Source organism: Diplotaxodon limnothrissa, linkage group LG10, assembly GCF_057381915.1.
Source record: "Diplotaxodon limnothrissa isolate DT_005_m linkage group LG10, D_limnothrissa_male_GT1.1, whole genome shotgun sequence".
Classification (NCBI taxonomy): domain Eukaryota; kingdom Metazoa; phylum Chordata; class Actinopteri; order Cichliformes; family Cichlidae; genus Diplotaxodon; species Diplotaxodon limnothrissa.
The window spans coordinates 25,798,361-25,815,500 of record NC_140605.1 but is presented as its reverse complement, the minus strand read 5'-3'; the positions used below and the strand labels follow the sequence as shown (position 1 = coordinate 25,815,500).

General features: G+C 41.1%; 1 protein-coding gene across 1 annotated transcript in view; it reads right to left on the bottom strand.

The window, feature by feature from the left end:
• Window positions 1–16,706, bottom strand: part of tcf7 (transcription factor 7) — a 72,472-nt gene extending 55,766 nt beyond the window's left edge. Inside the window, exons 1-3 of the mRNA XM_085364655.1 lie at window positions 16,247–16,706; window positions 15,838–15,907; window positions 14,246–14,352 (exon numbers count right to left, since the gene is read on the bottom strand). Coding sequence (XP_085220781.1) covers window positions 14,246–14,352; window positions 15,838–15,907; window positions 16,247–16,429 — 360 coding nt within the window. The 5' untranslated portion in view covers window positions 16,430–16,706. The remainder of the gene's footprint in view (window positions 1–14,245; window positions 14,353–15,837; window positions 15,908–16,246) is intronic.
• Between the last annotated feature and the right edge of the window lie 434 nt (window positions 16,707–17,140).

The window sequence follows — 17,140 nt, the reverse complement described above, 5'->3', positions numbered from 1 at the left end:
TAGTTTACACATTTGCCTAACAGGCAAAACATCCCCGTCTTTGATCCCAGGAGGAGACAAATCCCATTGGAGTTGTGTCAGGAATGGGATCTGGGATAAAAGCTACCTGCTGTGGTGACCCACTTGTGAAAAAAGCATCTGCATACATATTTCAGTTCAGACAGCGGATGGAAGACACTAACTGCACATCGCTGGAAGTGGATGACATAAGTGCTGAATGCTGACTGACTGACCAGTTGGGTGACAGTGGGAGAACCGTGAAAAAAACTTCAAGGGTGAAAAAAGTGGACACTAAAGTGGACACTTTTCACTTCAGCTCTTCATGTCATAACTTTGCTCTTTCTGGTCCTTAGCCAAATACTAGAGCCTAGTTCACGGTCGCCACCTGAGTTGTTTTGCACGCCGACTGCGATGTCACCCATGACTGTTTATACCGGCGCTTGAGGTGTGTTGGGAATCAGACTCGCTGCAGTCTAGTTGCTCCTCAAAAACACCTCCCCATTAGCGCTGGAAAAGGAACATGAGAAGTCAAACGGGAAGCAAAGCAGGAATTCCAGAAATTCTCTGCTGTTGCACTGATATATCATTGAAATGGCGGGAAAGACCTGGCCAGGTAACAAAAATCAAGAGATGCACGGGCAAGCTGAAATGACACCAAAGCACAGAGCAGAACAGCAGGTGTAAATTCATTTTGGGGCATTACCATTTGAAAAGGTAACATAAACTTGGGGTTAGACCATCAACCCTAACAATCACACAAACAACAACACGTGACTTTTTGTCCTGTGTCATAAATGTGCACCAGATGAATCATATCGGTCTCTAGTATATACCATATAATATATATATGTATAGCACATAAAGTTAATGGCTGCCACCGTCTGTAGCAGGCGATTATCGTCAGAGGGAGGAAAAGATTTCTGCTCCCGCGTGTGTGTGTGTGTGTGTGTGTGTCTCAGTATTCGTGTGTGCATGTGTGTGTTTAAGATCACAGCCATGTGTGCTGGGCTGCTTCATGCGGCTGTGGAGGCTCCAGCTGGTCTAGGCAGAGCCACGGGCACGGGGTGGAGGAGGATGGGGTTTGAGTTTCATTTAGTCGACTATTTTTATGAACACTCTTTCAATAAAGTGCATATTAAAATGATGATAAAGGTCAGCTGCGGAGGCTGAGGTTTGGAGGGCGAAACGAGCGGAGGAGAGAAAAGTCAGTGGAAGAACATTATCAATTACTAGCATCAACACAGCAAATATGAATGTTTTATTTGCAGTGGAAAGCCCATTATGATTGATAATGGTGATTATTAATTTAAGTCAGTGAGTCAGTGATCAGCTAGACCACTCAAATAACAAGAATGTCAGATAAGAGTGTGTAGGCATTTAAGGGTATTTTCAAAATCAGTCCAACAAACGTCCAAGAAACTTACCTATTTATATCAATTAATGACCACATCAGCAATCTTAAATATCAACTATTATGATATTTGAAACTTATCTGACAAACTCTATTCAACAGTGGGTTTTCTTTTTATAACAGGTGGGCATGCAAGCGGTTACTTACTCATAAAAGGCCTCTTATTAAGTCATTTTGGTTAGTATTAGGTCATTGGTTACATTTTTTTTAACGTAAGTATTCACAGGTTTTATTAAGCTGCTATTTCATGTTGTTTTCCACAATTCCCTAAAGAGTTTATACTGTTGTACTTTATCGTCTAAAAGGGGGGAAACGGGGTTACAAGTTCTCAGTGCCCTTCTGGAAATCCTAAAGACAAAAAAAATTCCAGAAAACTTGAAATTCCCATTAGCGCAGAAATAAAGAAACATACCCACCAAGTGTTCAGCGCACACAGTGTACTATTCTAAACCAGATCAACACTCACAGAAGATGTGACATCAGTGTCGTCAATCTGGAAACACACACACCCCTCAGAAGTAGAGTGTAAACAGGTTGTAAATTTCCTTACAGTGGATGGATGAAAAGAATCAGAGCTCACATGGAAATTTGTCATTTACGACTGCATGTGGTCGTCACACTGCAAACAGCAGATATGCCAGCGTAGCACAGCGCAGCGGCGAAATGCCCCACAAGTGGCTGAGGGGGAAGGGTTATAAAATTGTAAACACGAACAGAGGAAACACCTGAACGACTATTCTGATATTTAAGAGACACAGTTGAAATAAAGTTTTTGCTTTTCTCTGCTGTCTGAACTATTCTTTAACATTCTCCTCTGTAGATTTGTTTATGGCAAGTGTTGCAGCTGGACAGATGGCACCACAACAAAGTTATGTGTCAGTTTCATTACCTGAGGAGTCACTTTTTAGACAGACTTATAGGGCATCTATACTTGTTAAATCTACACCCTTCTGAAACCCTACGTTGTAACCTCCCTATGTGCCATCCATGTTGCCCGCACAAACAGCTTCTTCATCAAGTATAAATTAAGCATTAGGATAAATGTTCAGCTTAAGTAAGACTTAAGAAGAAAAACAACTGCAAGCACTATGACGTTGTGCGTCTTCATGAAAGCTTTTTTTCCCCTGTTGGTTATGTAGAGGTACTACAAATCTAAAAACATGTGCATTTAAGCTTGTGGTGAACTCTGCACTCATTTGCTCAGAGTTTCTGCCCCAGAACACACCGCACTCCCACTGCTTACTTAACTATCGTCTTTTAGTCTATGGCTCTTCTGATTAAACCATGGTTTGTGGGGGCATTTTATAAAGGGGAAATTACAAAGCAGATCCTATCAACTTAAGTTTATTTTAGATTTCTAGCTCACAGGTGCACAAGTGACAAATCCAATTCCTAGAACATCTTTAAGGAAGATTTTTTATGCCTATATTTTTAACGTCAGCACATTGAAGCTAAACTATGATGACAGGAACGCTCGATTTACTTATTAGACTGAACGCAGTCGAGACTTAAGAACTAAATGTTGTGGATCTTTTAATATTTGCATGTGATAAACTGTCCTTTGCCAATCTTAAGATGCAGATCTTACAATTTTGTAGTGCAGATATAAATGACAGCATATATCAAATTAGCTCAGTTTATCTGATCAGCGACTCATCAGAGCCCATTCCTGAAATTCATATTTCTCATCGTCTCTTAATAAAATTCTGTAACCCATTACTTGGTTTTTTATTTTTTTGGAAAGTACGAAATGATTATGTGTGAGTTACATGTAAAACTCTTCGAGAAAGGTAGCGACTTCTTTTGCGAAACTGTCTGATTATTGTCAGTAATGAAGAGGAAATGAAACTACACTTTTAATTCCCATAGGTCATGTGACCTAAAAAAATCCCACTCTCTCTCACTTTCTCTCTGTCTGACAGACACACAAACACACAGACTACTACACACAGAAACCCAGTATAGAGTGTAATCACCTGAATATCACTTGATCTCCCACCGATATGTAACCCTAACATCCATGTTGGAGTTTCTTATACATTTAAAAGTTTACATCACAACAAAATTGAATGTTTATAATTATACGGCCTTTACGTGACAGTATAAAGCCCCTTGATGTGACTGCTGTTGTGATTTGGCGCTATATATATAAAACTGAAGTCTAATGAATGAATAACTTTAACTAAAATATGCCGACTCGGCAAACTACTCTTGCAGGTGCAAAGTGTTGGTGTAAATCCCTTCACGGCAGTAACATATACGAATTTACTCTTTGCTTTTTAAAAGAAACCTGATTCATTAATTAATTTATATAGATTCACTTTAACTTCTCATATTTATATCTTCATATATATATATATATAGTCTGAATATGTTGTTTCTTCATTAATGCACTACGAATCTCCTCATTGCCCAAGGACCCAGGATGAAGGAGGGATTCAGCCTGTTAACTGGTTGCATGTGTGGCCTGCTAACCTATAAACTTTGTGATGTGGTTCAGTGTGTGTGTGTGTGTGTCTCTTTAAATGACCTGTTCCACAAAGCAGCAACATACTTGTTCTGGGGAGCTGCCAGATGCCCAATCATGATAACAGCGACACATTAGACTACACACTGCACGCCTGTTAAAATACATATTCGAAATAATATCCTTTTGCACTTCTTTGAAACAACTTGTCTTTGTGACCTATCCTGAAGGCAGCGTAGACATCAAATTTTTGGAAATGCATACTGTGTAGTAAAAGTTAAAGTAATCTTAGGGCTCGCAGTTTTCTTTCAGTTTCAGCTGGACACCATGCGGATTTGTTATCTCGTGAGTAAACTGTGCTGCATCACTACTTCCTTAAATCAAAAACCACACGTTTCAAACCATGATATTGTGGACAACGATATGTGAAAAACTAGCACTTCAAACTTTTCTCCAGTTCTTTTTACTTGACCAGCAAACCATGCGTGCAGCGCGAAGATGCACATAGACACATTTGCATGCGCGTGTGGCTACTTTGATATCTGATGTAAGAGAGAGACATTGCTGTCATTGATTAACTACAGGCTGTGAACACACATCTGGGAGGTCTGGACAGCTCGCTCTGTAAACAACAACGTAGAGGTTTTGCATGGTTTCGCTCCACAGGCCAATGACTCACCTGGGTGCAACATCCCGCAACTCTCTCACTGACTCACACAGACATACATGTGCGCACACACACACACACACACACACCTCATAAACAAACACTGGGACCTAAACAAAGAGCCTCTTTGTGAACCTTGACCTTATGTCAACTACCTTTATGTCTCTCTGTGTTTCTTTTTTTTTTTTCAATCCTGCAAAAATGCGACCACTTCCCCCTTCAAGCTGTTACAGTGCATAACTCTCCCATTCAAGCAGAAAACTGGCTTGTATACACAGCTTAGAGAGCAAGGAATAAAAATGAACTTAAAACAAACAAAAAAAACACTTTTATGTTTGCTTAAGGTTTCCTTGAACCACATGTTGCACAACACGGGACCTGAGGTGCTCCGAAGTGCTGCTTTACGGAGACCTCGATGCAGTGCCAACGCTACAAGACGGCAACTAAAATCAAGGCCCTCTGTGTTTTAACATGTTTGACCTCTAGCATATTCTTGCTGGCAGGAAACGTAGGTGGAATCATGGGAAATGTGGTCTTCATTTAGAAAAACACCTGCACTAACGCCACATGAGGTTACCAACCTTCAAGACCCCTTGTTTTCATTTTAGTTTCATACCAACTGCAGAAACTTTAGCACACTTAGTTCGGCGTGGTGCTCGCTGAGCGAACACATGCTGTTTTGTCTCCGCTGGTGCGTTTGAGTGTATGAAGGCAGAGAGAGGGAGCGCGCGCGAGAGAAATAAAGTTAATAATAATCAAATAAACCCACAGTTCCTTTGCCAACACCTGTCTTTTACTGCTCTACCACTTCCCCCACCCCATCTTCCTTCAACGCCGGAAAGAAATAAGTGGATGAATAATTACAGGTATAAACACCTCAGGGCTATCCAAAGGGTTTTTTTTCTCCCCCTCCTGATATTCTTCTTAACATTACCGCCTCTTCAAATAGTCTTCTGAACAGTTTCTCTTCAGGTGCCTTCACAGCCCGCTACTTCAAAGCCAGTAGGGCGATGAGAAGGCTCTTATGGTCATTTGTATTTTAATCTTTCCCCCTCCTCTTCTCCTCCTTCTATAGCGCTGTCTTTACCTCTCCAGCCTTTCCTGGGGAATTTATTTATCTGTCTTCATCCGAATCTATTTCGATCTTGAGCTCACATTTTCCGTTGGCTGTGGTCTCCCTGAGACTAAGTGAACATGGCAACCTCAAACAAACAAGCATGATATCCAGCAATTATAAAGATTATGATTTATATCGACTAGAAACATCTTTGTTTGGTCCTTGCATTTGCTTTTCATGTCTTTAGTCACTGACACAAGATGAAAGTACACATCAGAAGTCATATTTACATTAGAAAGTTTTATTTTATATTTACATCTGATAGGCGAATAACTTTTTAGATAGATAACTTTTCATTGAGTATCTTGGCGTTCATGGATGCAAATTTGCAAGAAAGCGTCAGATTATGAGATGCACCTCCTTTTTTTCTCTCAATATTTTATTCACGCTGTCAAATAATAAAGAGAATACACACTTACAATTTAAACCAATGTTTCAACACCAGTCAATACTCCTTCAAATCACAGCCAGCTGCCACTTCCGTAAAGCTTAAACCATAAAGCTTAGAAAAATAGTTTCTTTGTTTCATCTTATTTTGTTGCTGTTACAATGATACACGTCTATATTGAACACAGCTGGAGTTGTAATAAATAAGCTTATGCTCAGATTTGGAAAGTTTTTTATTATATTCTTGGCTCTGTATGATGTCAGTAAGATCCGACTTGATTATAAGGTCGTATCTGGCTGTGAGCATAGAAGCCACACCCATCTGCTGTTGAGACCTTCTGCTTGTGAGGGGTAGCCGATCAGAACCGAGGGGCCGCGCTGAAGCCCAGTATAAGATAAATAGGGATTATTTTGAGCTGTGAATTATGCAAAGCCATTCCAGGAGAGTCCAAAAATAAAATACGGAGCTGGAAAATGAGCGTAACAGGTTCCCTTTAAGAGGTCCTCACAGAAGTTAACCAACATGAGGTGACTGTGATGGAAAATGGTGAACAGCAGGGCAGGCGTGGAGAGCTAATAGGACAGTAAATTAAACTGAACTGACACAATACTGAATAATGTTGATATACAGTAATTAGATATACAAACACTTGATATAAATAGATAGTTTTAGAGGATTTGGGTGTATTTTTGTCCTCAGTTACACTGTTATATTAAAGTAAATGCTGCTGCTGTAATATGACACTATTTTTAACATGGGTAACATATTGTGATCACATTGCTTCATGTCCCCTTTTATTGAGTCCCAAATTTAGTTTTAACAGTTAATAAATTGTGAACGAGGACACTCGATGTTTTCATGTTTGGCAGTAGTTTACTCCCGTTTACACTCTGCACAAACATAATCACAGACTTGAACACATCATAACGATAGAAAAAGATGTCAGATGGGGCTTCATGAAGCCCTCTCAGCATACTTTGAATACTACATTAATAGTTCAAAAACCTTTACTTCATGGATGCAACGCAGCACGGGTGTTACTTTAAAGCAGCGCTGTCAGTTATAGTTAAAGGAGAAAAAGATCCAAGAAAAGACAAGATGCAAGCTTTCCATCCGAACTTGGGCTTTTCCCGCATTCTAGTGAAAGCTGCTTTTCTTTTAGGCCTCTTAAATCCGAGTGTGCAGGGTCCTTATCGTAGGCAGTCAGAGACAGGGAGGCCCCAGCACTGCTCATCCCAGCCCCTGGGTCTGTATGAAGGGGGGATTAGGGAGGCCTCAGCCTGTGTTGCTGCCATTGTTTACCAAGAGACTAGGGGAAGGCTGAACAACCCCCCTGTCAACACTGCAATACAATGGGAAACAAGGAAGTGGCAAGATCCTAGAGACTTGCGCACACACATGCCATTCCCTTGATCTTGGAGGATCGACCTCGTATTATTTGGGAGATTGGAGGAGGAGGAAAGGGGAACGGGGAGGAGAGCTTGTTCACAACGGCAACTGATTTCTGAATGGATACAAGAAAAAGGAGGAGATGTATGAAAAACCTTTATGGGCTAAAAGATGTGAAATTACTCAAACAGAAAGCATAAGCTTTCAGTTGAAGTGGGTGAAAACAATCAAACTGATATTTCTTTGTAGGCTGAGATACTGAAATGTTCAAAACACACACTTCAGCTGAGTCTTTAGAGTAACAGAAATGACGACGTTCCCCCGCCGCCTTTCCCAAACATGTAAACCATCTCTTAGCAGCCTTCCTGTCAATTTTTAATTCTGCTCTGTGAATCGAAATGTCAAATGAGCAGGAAATTCCCCCAAATCAGACAACACTGAGCTGTAAAACACAGGCTCGTAAATTCCACTGACTGAAAGCACGCTGTCAAACTGCATTTCGACCAAACATTTACTGTTATCCCAAAGAACCTGAGCCATTTACAGTCAGTGTCCAGGTAGGCTGAGCGGGAAAGTGTTTTAGAGCAGCCTGCTGCCTTCAGAGCGTGCTGACGTCATAGTGTGACCACAGCTTCCACATCACAGGGAGTTTCACAGCCTCTCTGACAGCGAATAGATTTGCATGCAGACAAATATCAGATATCAGCTTAAACTGCTTAATTATTCAGAAAATGACCCACAAACAGACCAGACGGACAATCTTTGAAGTCTGTGGACAAAGTTGTGAAACAATTCAGCGCTTTATCGCCGAACCTCAGACATCTTCAGACCTACAGATTCCTTTTGGATCGAATCATGTCGAAGCTGCTCTACATGCGAACATCACTCCAGAAAGGTGTGCTTCTTTCAAACTAACCACGAGGCACGCTGGATCTCTCAGACGACTGGTGGTAAAAGGTTACTAATTAAAATCCAAATACTTGGCTCATTAATATACAACCGCTAACCACCAATCACTTTGCGCATGACTCACTGGCCACTTCAGATAAAGTAAAAACCCTGGTTTTTGCTTCAGCGGGCAGGCCACCCACTAATTTCAACCAAACATCCATCAATCCCCATCAACAATCAAGCAATGTTGCTTCTACTTTGCTTCTCCTCTTACTTCAGTCTAACCCTCTCGATTCCTTCGCAGCAGAGAATCGTCACAATAAAAATCTCACGCGAGATTAAAATTAAGACGCTTTTATTGTGAAGCAGCTGTAGGAAGTGCAGCTGGCGTTATGGAAATCAATAACAACTGTTAACTTCCAGTCTAGAGTAAAATATGCACTTCTTTTCAGAGCCCACAACTTTGAGATATTTGACTAGTTTTCTAAGAGTTGTAGGTTCCAGGAACTGAGAAAAAAACAACTGCCTCCTCCTTACAAATTAATATCCAAACTGTCCACTAATAACAGGCGTTTTAGGGGAAGTCATGTGAGTAATCGCCAGATGTTTACCTAAAAATGGCCACTAACATATAAAATATTTGATATTAATGCAAACAAACCACAAAAAATCAGCAGAACCAAAATGTTTTTCTCATCACTTCTGTTTCTTCTTCTATTGATTCCTTGTGTGCTTTCCTTCATAATCAATCAAAACATTAAGTAATGAAGAGCTGGTTCTCATGCTCAGAAAAGTTGATCCTGTGTGACTTAAGAGGTTAACGAAATACACACACAAAAAAAAGTTCTTACGCTTCCGATGCATATAATTGGAAATGAATGAAAATAAGCTTTCCTATTTTCCCATATGATCTCCTTTTAATAGTTCGCAATTACCAAGAAGTTATCTCTCCGAGTAGGAAAATGAAGTGAGGAGAGATGCTTGGAACCACCTCAGATGCTGAAGACAGCACAAGACGATAAAAGAGATGGATATGTGGAAATGGCAAGCGTGCAAAGGGAGTGAGGAGGAAGATGGATGGAAGCTGAAGACAGAAAAACACTCTTATATCTACTGAAGGTCTCCCCTGCGACAGGGTTTAACTGCCTGAGACGACAAAGACTCATGATCCCTTCAAAAATAATAATAAAAAAAGAGAGAGAGAGAGTGACTGCTGGTAATTCACAGCATTATACACACAGCAAGAAGAGAGCTGACACACACACGCTGCATCCATAGTATACGGCCAGCATCATCACACAAAACACACCATGAACCCTGGGTACAAACACAAGCCTAAGGCAACAAACTAGAAAACACACACACACACAGAACATGCCAAAAGCTTTGATACATACAGATTACTTAGTGTAATGAACTTAAACAGCAAACACGCACGCGCGCTGACAAACACACTCGAGATAAAGCTTTATCCAAAGACAACAAGCTGAGGGAGTTTAGTCATATCTCCGAATCCCACAAATCTCCTTCTCTGGCCACTTCCCCTGAAAGGACGGCTGATATCTCCATTAATGCAACAACAGTGAAATGTCCCATGAAATGCTGTAATAGGAGTATTATCGCTGAATGGGATAAGGAGCCAATACGCGTGTAGTCGCTTTGTAAAAACCACTTCTCAGCAGAGATTAGAGGCTTCTTCTTTTCTCTTTAAATCTAAAATTTTAAATGTTAATACCAAAATAACAAGGAGTGATTATCAGTCTGTTTGCGTCCATTTCTGCCACTTTGATTCAGCTGTATTAGGAAAACAATGCGTTAATCTTTCACAACAACAGCTCAGGCAATTTCGTTCCCCCTCCTATATGAAATATAAGTCAGCCCACTCCGACGGTCAGGTTTTCATTCAAATGTTTTTTCATCAGTTGGCGATTAAAAAGTGCAAAAAGCTGGCTAGACCTTTACAAGTGAGGATAAACCCACACAGACACAAGCAGACTGATTTTACAATTAATTTCTGACTTTCAGTCATTCAGCTGAGGTTCTCACAATGACTGCAACAGTTCAAAGCAGTTTACGGGAACGCACAAAGGTGTTGTAGTTTCTTCAGGTGAGCTGGTGACATGTGGGCAACGCTGCAGAAATCTTTACACCACAGCCTGTTAAATAAATTCACGTTTAAAAAAAGAAAAGAAAGTATATCAAAGGGTTTGACTTCAAATAACACAGATGAAGCTACACTTTCTTTTCTCTTAATAGGTTTCTTAATACATTTAAAACATGAGAAAAGCAGTGCTTATAATATATTCAAGTGTTCTGACGATTGAATCATCTTTATTGTCATTACACACAGTGCAATGATATTTGGTTTGGCTTTCTTCTAGGATAAAAAATGAGAAATACACAGAATGAATAAAGAATTGGTACGTAACTGAAGATAAACAAATAAACTCAGGAGAAAAGCGGTTTGTGAACGATCTGACAGTGTAGTGTAACAAAAGCAGAAACCTGATCAAAACTGCTTCGATTAATACATGTGTACTTAATCAATGAATTAATTCATTGGCTCCGGATTCATTTTATGTTGATTAGTAATTGATGATTAACCAATTCATTATTTTGACTCAAAGTAACTGCACGTAGGTTAATCCACAAAACTAAACATAAGTGGATGTAAGGCAGTCGTGACTTCTTGTTGTTGATAAACTATCTGAATTAAGACAGACGGATGATTTAAGCTTTACATTTTTTATAACCAAACAGGTTTGATAGCAGGGTCCCGGCAGCAGTGAGCATGAATCTGCCTCCGCCGAATGTGAGCATAAGCTACCCTCTCATCGGGTACACACAAAATCAAGAAGTCGCAATCATCTCACCTTTTAAAGACTACTTGATGATTGAAAATGCAACAAACACCAACGATAAAGCTGTGTACACACATATTCTACAGAAAAAACGTCTGAAAAATCAAACTCTTGTGCTGCCAGAGTAGCGTGTGCATGGGCAAGACATGAGGCGACCACTTAATAGCGATGAATTCACCTGCACCGCTCTTAACACTCGTGCAACCTGGCACAATCGGAAAGACTTTGCACTACAGGACTGGCAGGCTGAAGACCATTTAATGTCCATTCTGACTGGATCTGACATTTTTTCGCCTGCAAAAAAAGATCTAAAAATAATCCAGGCTCCAGTGCATGTGCGACATGAGACACTAGAAGCGTAAGTCATAGCTCCAGGACAAGACAGGCCAGCAGTGAGACATGGACACACGCACACAGAAATGTCCCATGTCAACATCACAATAACGGGAAAACCACAAACAGCTCTTTTTTCTGTCAGTCACCCTGACCTTGAACTTCTGATCCAGCTCTGCCATCCATAATCATCACCCCCCCCCCACCTCACCCGCTAAACCACTACTCTCAGCCCCTTTCAAGTGGCAGGTTAGACAGGGCCTGATACCCCGCTACCGCCTCACAACCAGCGGGCTAATTACAAGGGAAGCAGCAACAAGTGAGCATTGTGTGGAGTCTCGAAGACACACGGGGGGGGGGAAGAAAGTGCTCTTTATCATGCCACCACCACCGCCGCCACCACCGGTACCCCTTTACCCCCCCTCACTCTACCCAACTCGCCAATCCCACCCCCAACGAGAACAATCTATGAGAGGCTTCTGAGGTTGGAGAAGAGAAGAGAAGAGAAGAGAAGAGAAGAGAAGAGAAGAGAAGAGAAGAGAAGAGAAGAAGGTGGAAGACACCACGTTTGTCTCCACTTCTTCACAATGTTTGTCACGATGCCGGATGTGCTGTGTTATGCAGCTTCGAGTATAAAGACGTTTGAGGAAACAACAAGCATGCTCACTAAGACTCGTAGTTCATTCAGTCGTATTCTCAGAATGTAACTGGTTACTGAATAAAGACTCTGAAAATGAAATGTGATTTCCAAGGAGACGCTGCTGTACCTACAAGTGCTTCTCTTCCAAGCAAAGGCTTTGCTTTATGTGCAAAACAGCACAATTAAATGGAGCTAGCAGGTCAAGGATGTATTCTATACAAGAACATAAAAAGAAATAAACAGTAAAACAAAAGTTTTCACCCTGTATTTTTTTTCTAGCAAGCCTGAAAGGAGCATATATAAAACTAAAGTGAAAAGGCACTGTGTAGCCAAATCACATGTATGAACAGTATAACCCGTCTTTACTTTACAGATGCATTTAGATCCATTATATGTTTTTCTTTATAGCTGTGGCGGAGAAAAGAAGCCACTCTCCTACTATGTATTTTCCCCACAGACTACAATTTTAAATTTTAGTTTCATTTAAAAAACCATGGAAAATGAAGGTAACTGTCCGCTTTTATTCTGAAAAATCACAGACCCTATTAAAGTCTCCCATGACCAGCCAACGGGCCCTGACCTGGACACTGACGGCGTCTTGAAACACTCTTAAGAAGCTCCAAGGTGCCATTAGAAAATCACATTTTCCAGCCATAAATCAGCATATTCCTTATTCACTATGCTCTCACGTGAAATCAGCCTACAGCACATGTCATCTCACAAACAGGCATCTATGCTGTTTAGCAACGTCTTGTCTGCTAGAGCAGGGGGTTAATTCAGGCAACAGGATTACGCAGCACGTGAAAAATGAATTAGGCACAACCGTTCACGTTCGGCGCAATTACTCAGCCTATCCATGGATATTGGTTCTTAACGGGTGACTCGAAGGGATTTTTTTTTATGATGAATTCTTTAAGGGCTGTCTGGCTGGGTGAGCAATACTGCATACTTGAAATCTTTCCACGAGTCGTTCTGATGTTTGTTTTAGCGGTTTTAACACTTAGAACTGCTATTAAGGCTGTGCAATAAACCTCTTGTCATTCACCCGGGGTACAAACAGATGGGAAAACGTCACGTGAAATGGTTCGCGATGACGACATCAATCAAATTCCAACTTCAGCAACGGCGTAAACAAAAACAAGCTTTTTTTTCCTGTTTTTTTTTTTTGCTTTGCCTCATGAGGCTGCGGCACTTTGATTTTATTCCGCTGTGTTTTAAATGCAGCTTTATTTTATAAGGCAGTTAGGGATGGTGTGAGCCTTGGGGATGGGGTGTGGGGGGAGTTAGCAGCACAGTTCAAAGCCAAATCAGAGCATGTGTAAAGTTTGAGAGAGATCTGCAGTGATGTGCCATTCATCTTCAGTCTGACAGAGACTCATGTTGTCTCTTCTGAATCTAAAACCTAGTGCAACATAAGCTGACTGATTCTGCTTTGTAATGTGAAAGAGACCCCCCCTCTCCAAAAAATATATAAAGCTGGTAGTTTAAACCCCTCTAAATAAGAGACGCAGCATTAAAATTCTGTATAATGTTTTAGGGGGTTATAGCTGAGCCACAATATGCTAATTGCATCTAAAAGGGGAAAACATCACTGAAATTTAGGCTGATGTGAGGGGAACTTTCCTAATTCTCAAAACTGCATGCACATAAAAAATAGAAATTATGAATTATGAAACAGAAAATACCAAGAAGAAATGTTTTATGCTTTTATGCACAAAAAGTCGAGTAAATTCTCCACCGCTTTGCATCTCTTTTCTCTCGAACTGAGACTACTGAGGACGTCTTTGCACCAGCCCAAAAAAATTAAAAATTAAAAAATAAAATCACTCAGAGGACACCAGGCTCGATATCTCCATCTACGAGTGTGCGTTCCTTTTATTCTCCCCGACTACAAAACACTGGATTTCTCTTCTGGGGCTCAGCACTGTGTGTTCACAGTCTGGACTTGATACTAAATAATACAAAGACAAGCTGAGGCGCAAAAACTTGCACCTTAAGGAGTCCTCAGGAGCACAGAATATCATCAGGTGCTAAGAGGAGAACCATAGCCAGCAGAAGGATTCAATGAGAAGTGGACTTACAGATGGAGAAACGGAGCTGTTGGGGAGGTAGGGGTCTGGCAGCATCAGGAACGGGTACCCTGGATATCCCGGCGACTTGTACATACCTCCATCTTGCTGCTTCGACACTGACAGGAAAAGCAAACAATTAGAAGCTGTCACCTTTGTTGCCTAATTTTTCCAAACTCTTTTGATTTGCTGTCTAAATCTCAATAGTTATCATTTAATAATGTATTTAATTTACAATAAAAATCATGACAGCTTGGGGGAAAAGAAAAAAATAAACAACAATAAAGGTAAAGCTGTGGGTGCAAATGCTGGATGTGAGGATTAAAATAAAAATCAAACCTGATACTTACTCACACAATGCTGCTAAGGTGTTAACGTCAAAAGAAAAAGAAGGTAAACGTGCATATAAAGCAGCTCAGCTATTTACAGGCATTCTAGTTACTACACTTTACATCCGTGAATGAGCAGAAGCAACAATACTGGAGACAAAAGCGTTACAACCACCACATAGTCTTAGAGGCGTGAACTTCTGTAGCCTATGTGTTAATTTATTTCTTACCACCACCCATATTAAGCACGAGAGGCCTATGTGGAGGTCAGATACGACTAGGTTATACCTGCATAGAAACACACACACGCATACACACACACAAAACACAACTGGCTTCCCTCGTGAGTGCTGAGCTTTCTTGCGAAGGTGACAAAACTTTTAACGTGGCCAGAACCTGAGTGACAGAATCTGAGGGCAATCAGCATCCCTCAGGGCGGAACTGTTTTTTCTGATTTCTGCGGGTTTCACTTTTTCTCGAGGACCATCAAATAGACCAGTTTTTAAAAACCGCAAATCCACATTTGATGAGGATTTTTTTCTTTTTTTGATCAAAGGATCACAAGGTGAGAGCATTCTTCCTTTCAGAGATGAGTACACACAACAGTGATACCTATAATTAAAGCTGTTTTGTATATGTTGTCTAAATGCGCCCTGGCGTAGTTAGGGGAATTTGCTTTTTTTTTTTCCCCTCTATCTTTTTGGGTGGTAGGTTTGAAGAAAAAGGAAGGCTGACCTTGGTTTTTTGGCAAAATCTTATAAAAGATCACTAGATAAGTAAGCTTAAAACATAGTGAATTAAAATGAAAGGCACTAGCAATTTTTACAGCTACTGAGAAATTGCTTTGCCCTTCACACCAGTGCCTTTACCTAAGCTTAATGACAATTTAAGGCCAAGAGGGTTCCACTTTTTTAAAGATAGCTAGTCTGCTTGCATCTCTGCTGAGCTCTGCTAATTTGACTGAGCAGCAGAGGAAATCTCCCCAGCAAGCTATAGATCTTAGAGATAAACTAAAGAGCTGAAGACAGGATGGCCATCTATTTTTTTTGTTTTGTTTTGCAGTGTACACCTGAGCGGTGCTTCTTTGAAGTTTTAATGCAGCAGCACGTGCGCCCGTGACCAAAATAACTCATTGCTTTGACACAGTGGGTGGTTTTTACCGCTTTCTTACACAGTACTTGACTGCTCATAGGGATGAGAGTGAGCATGTTCATGTTTTTTTTGGTTTGTTTGTTTGTTTTCCCAAGTTTTTTTAAATTTGTATTTTCTGCTTACCAACGTCGAGATGCTCCCGGTGTTTGTCTGGGAAGCCCCTCTGCTCGCCCTGCTGCCCCCGTCTGACCGCCTGGAAGGGATCGTAAACAAACACCGAGTGAGAATTACCCGAAAAAGTCACGAAAGCGCCACAAACCGCTGCCAAACAAGAGTAACTTTACATTGACTTTATCACGCTAATAAGTGCAATTCAGTTTTGCTCTCGTTCTGTAGTAGACCCGTACCACCACCACCACCACCACCACCACCACCCCCTCTTCTTTTTTTAACTACTATAACCCTGGAGGCAAGCTGACTGCGCGAGTTGGTTTCATTCAAAGCTTCTCAGCAGCGCGTAAAATAAAACAAGCTTTCCACACACACTTTCTCCCTCTGCCTTTCACACACAGTCACACTCCGTGACACCTACCGCTGCGTTCGGACTTTGATTTATTTCCGACTCGTTCACCAGAGAGGACTTGAGGTCGGCCAGGTCTCTCTCCGTGAACGCGTTTTCTTGGATTTTCTCCTCTTGCTCTCCTTCGTCCTTAAACGATATCATCTCATCATTGGCTCCCAGGTCGTCCCCGCCGCCGCTGCTAAGCTGAGGCATGTCTACTTCCCCCCTCCTCTTCGATGTTATACACGTTTAAAAAATGATACTGACAAAAAATAAAAATAAAAAAGTAGAAAGAAAAAGATTCAGCGGGACTTCTCTGTTAAAATCTCCTCAGTCTGGGGCGCCTCCGAAGTACAGAAACCCCCACCGCATACAGAAAAAAGTTGAGATGTGGCGTCCCCCGGCTGGTTGGTTGGTAGAAGACTAATGTTTCCCTACAGCAGCAAACAGCTCATTTGAGCCCAAGACAAGGCGAGGAGTCCGACATCAAAGGGCGCCGACCGGATGATTGACAGGCCCGATGACTTGTTGGGGGGTTGTACAATTGTTTCGGCAGAGGGCTGAGCTTCTTAAAGAGACATCACCTCTCCCAGCTCAGGCGAACAGACGTTATTCATGACTTCCAGGGGCGACTTTACACCTTCCACGATCCCACGGCTGCCACCTAAACTTCAGGCTCAGCTGGGAGATCAGTTTTGTTGCGCTTCTGCAACTTTTTCGTCATGAATTCCGCCAGTGCGGTGTATTTACGTACACTGAATCAGTGTAGTAAAATACACACTGCTGCTTTGCACTTGATGCAACTTATCAGACTTAGCTGTAGATACGGTTTTTACTATTTAATATAAAAATATATGTAATAATATAAATATATATATATATTTATCTATTATATTTATTAACTTTATTTACATTGCAATTATT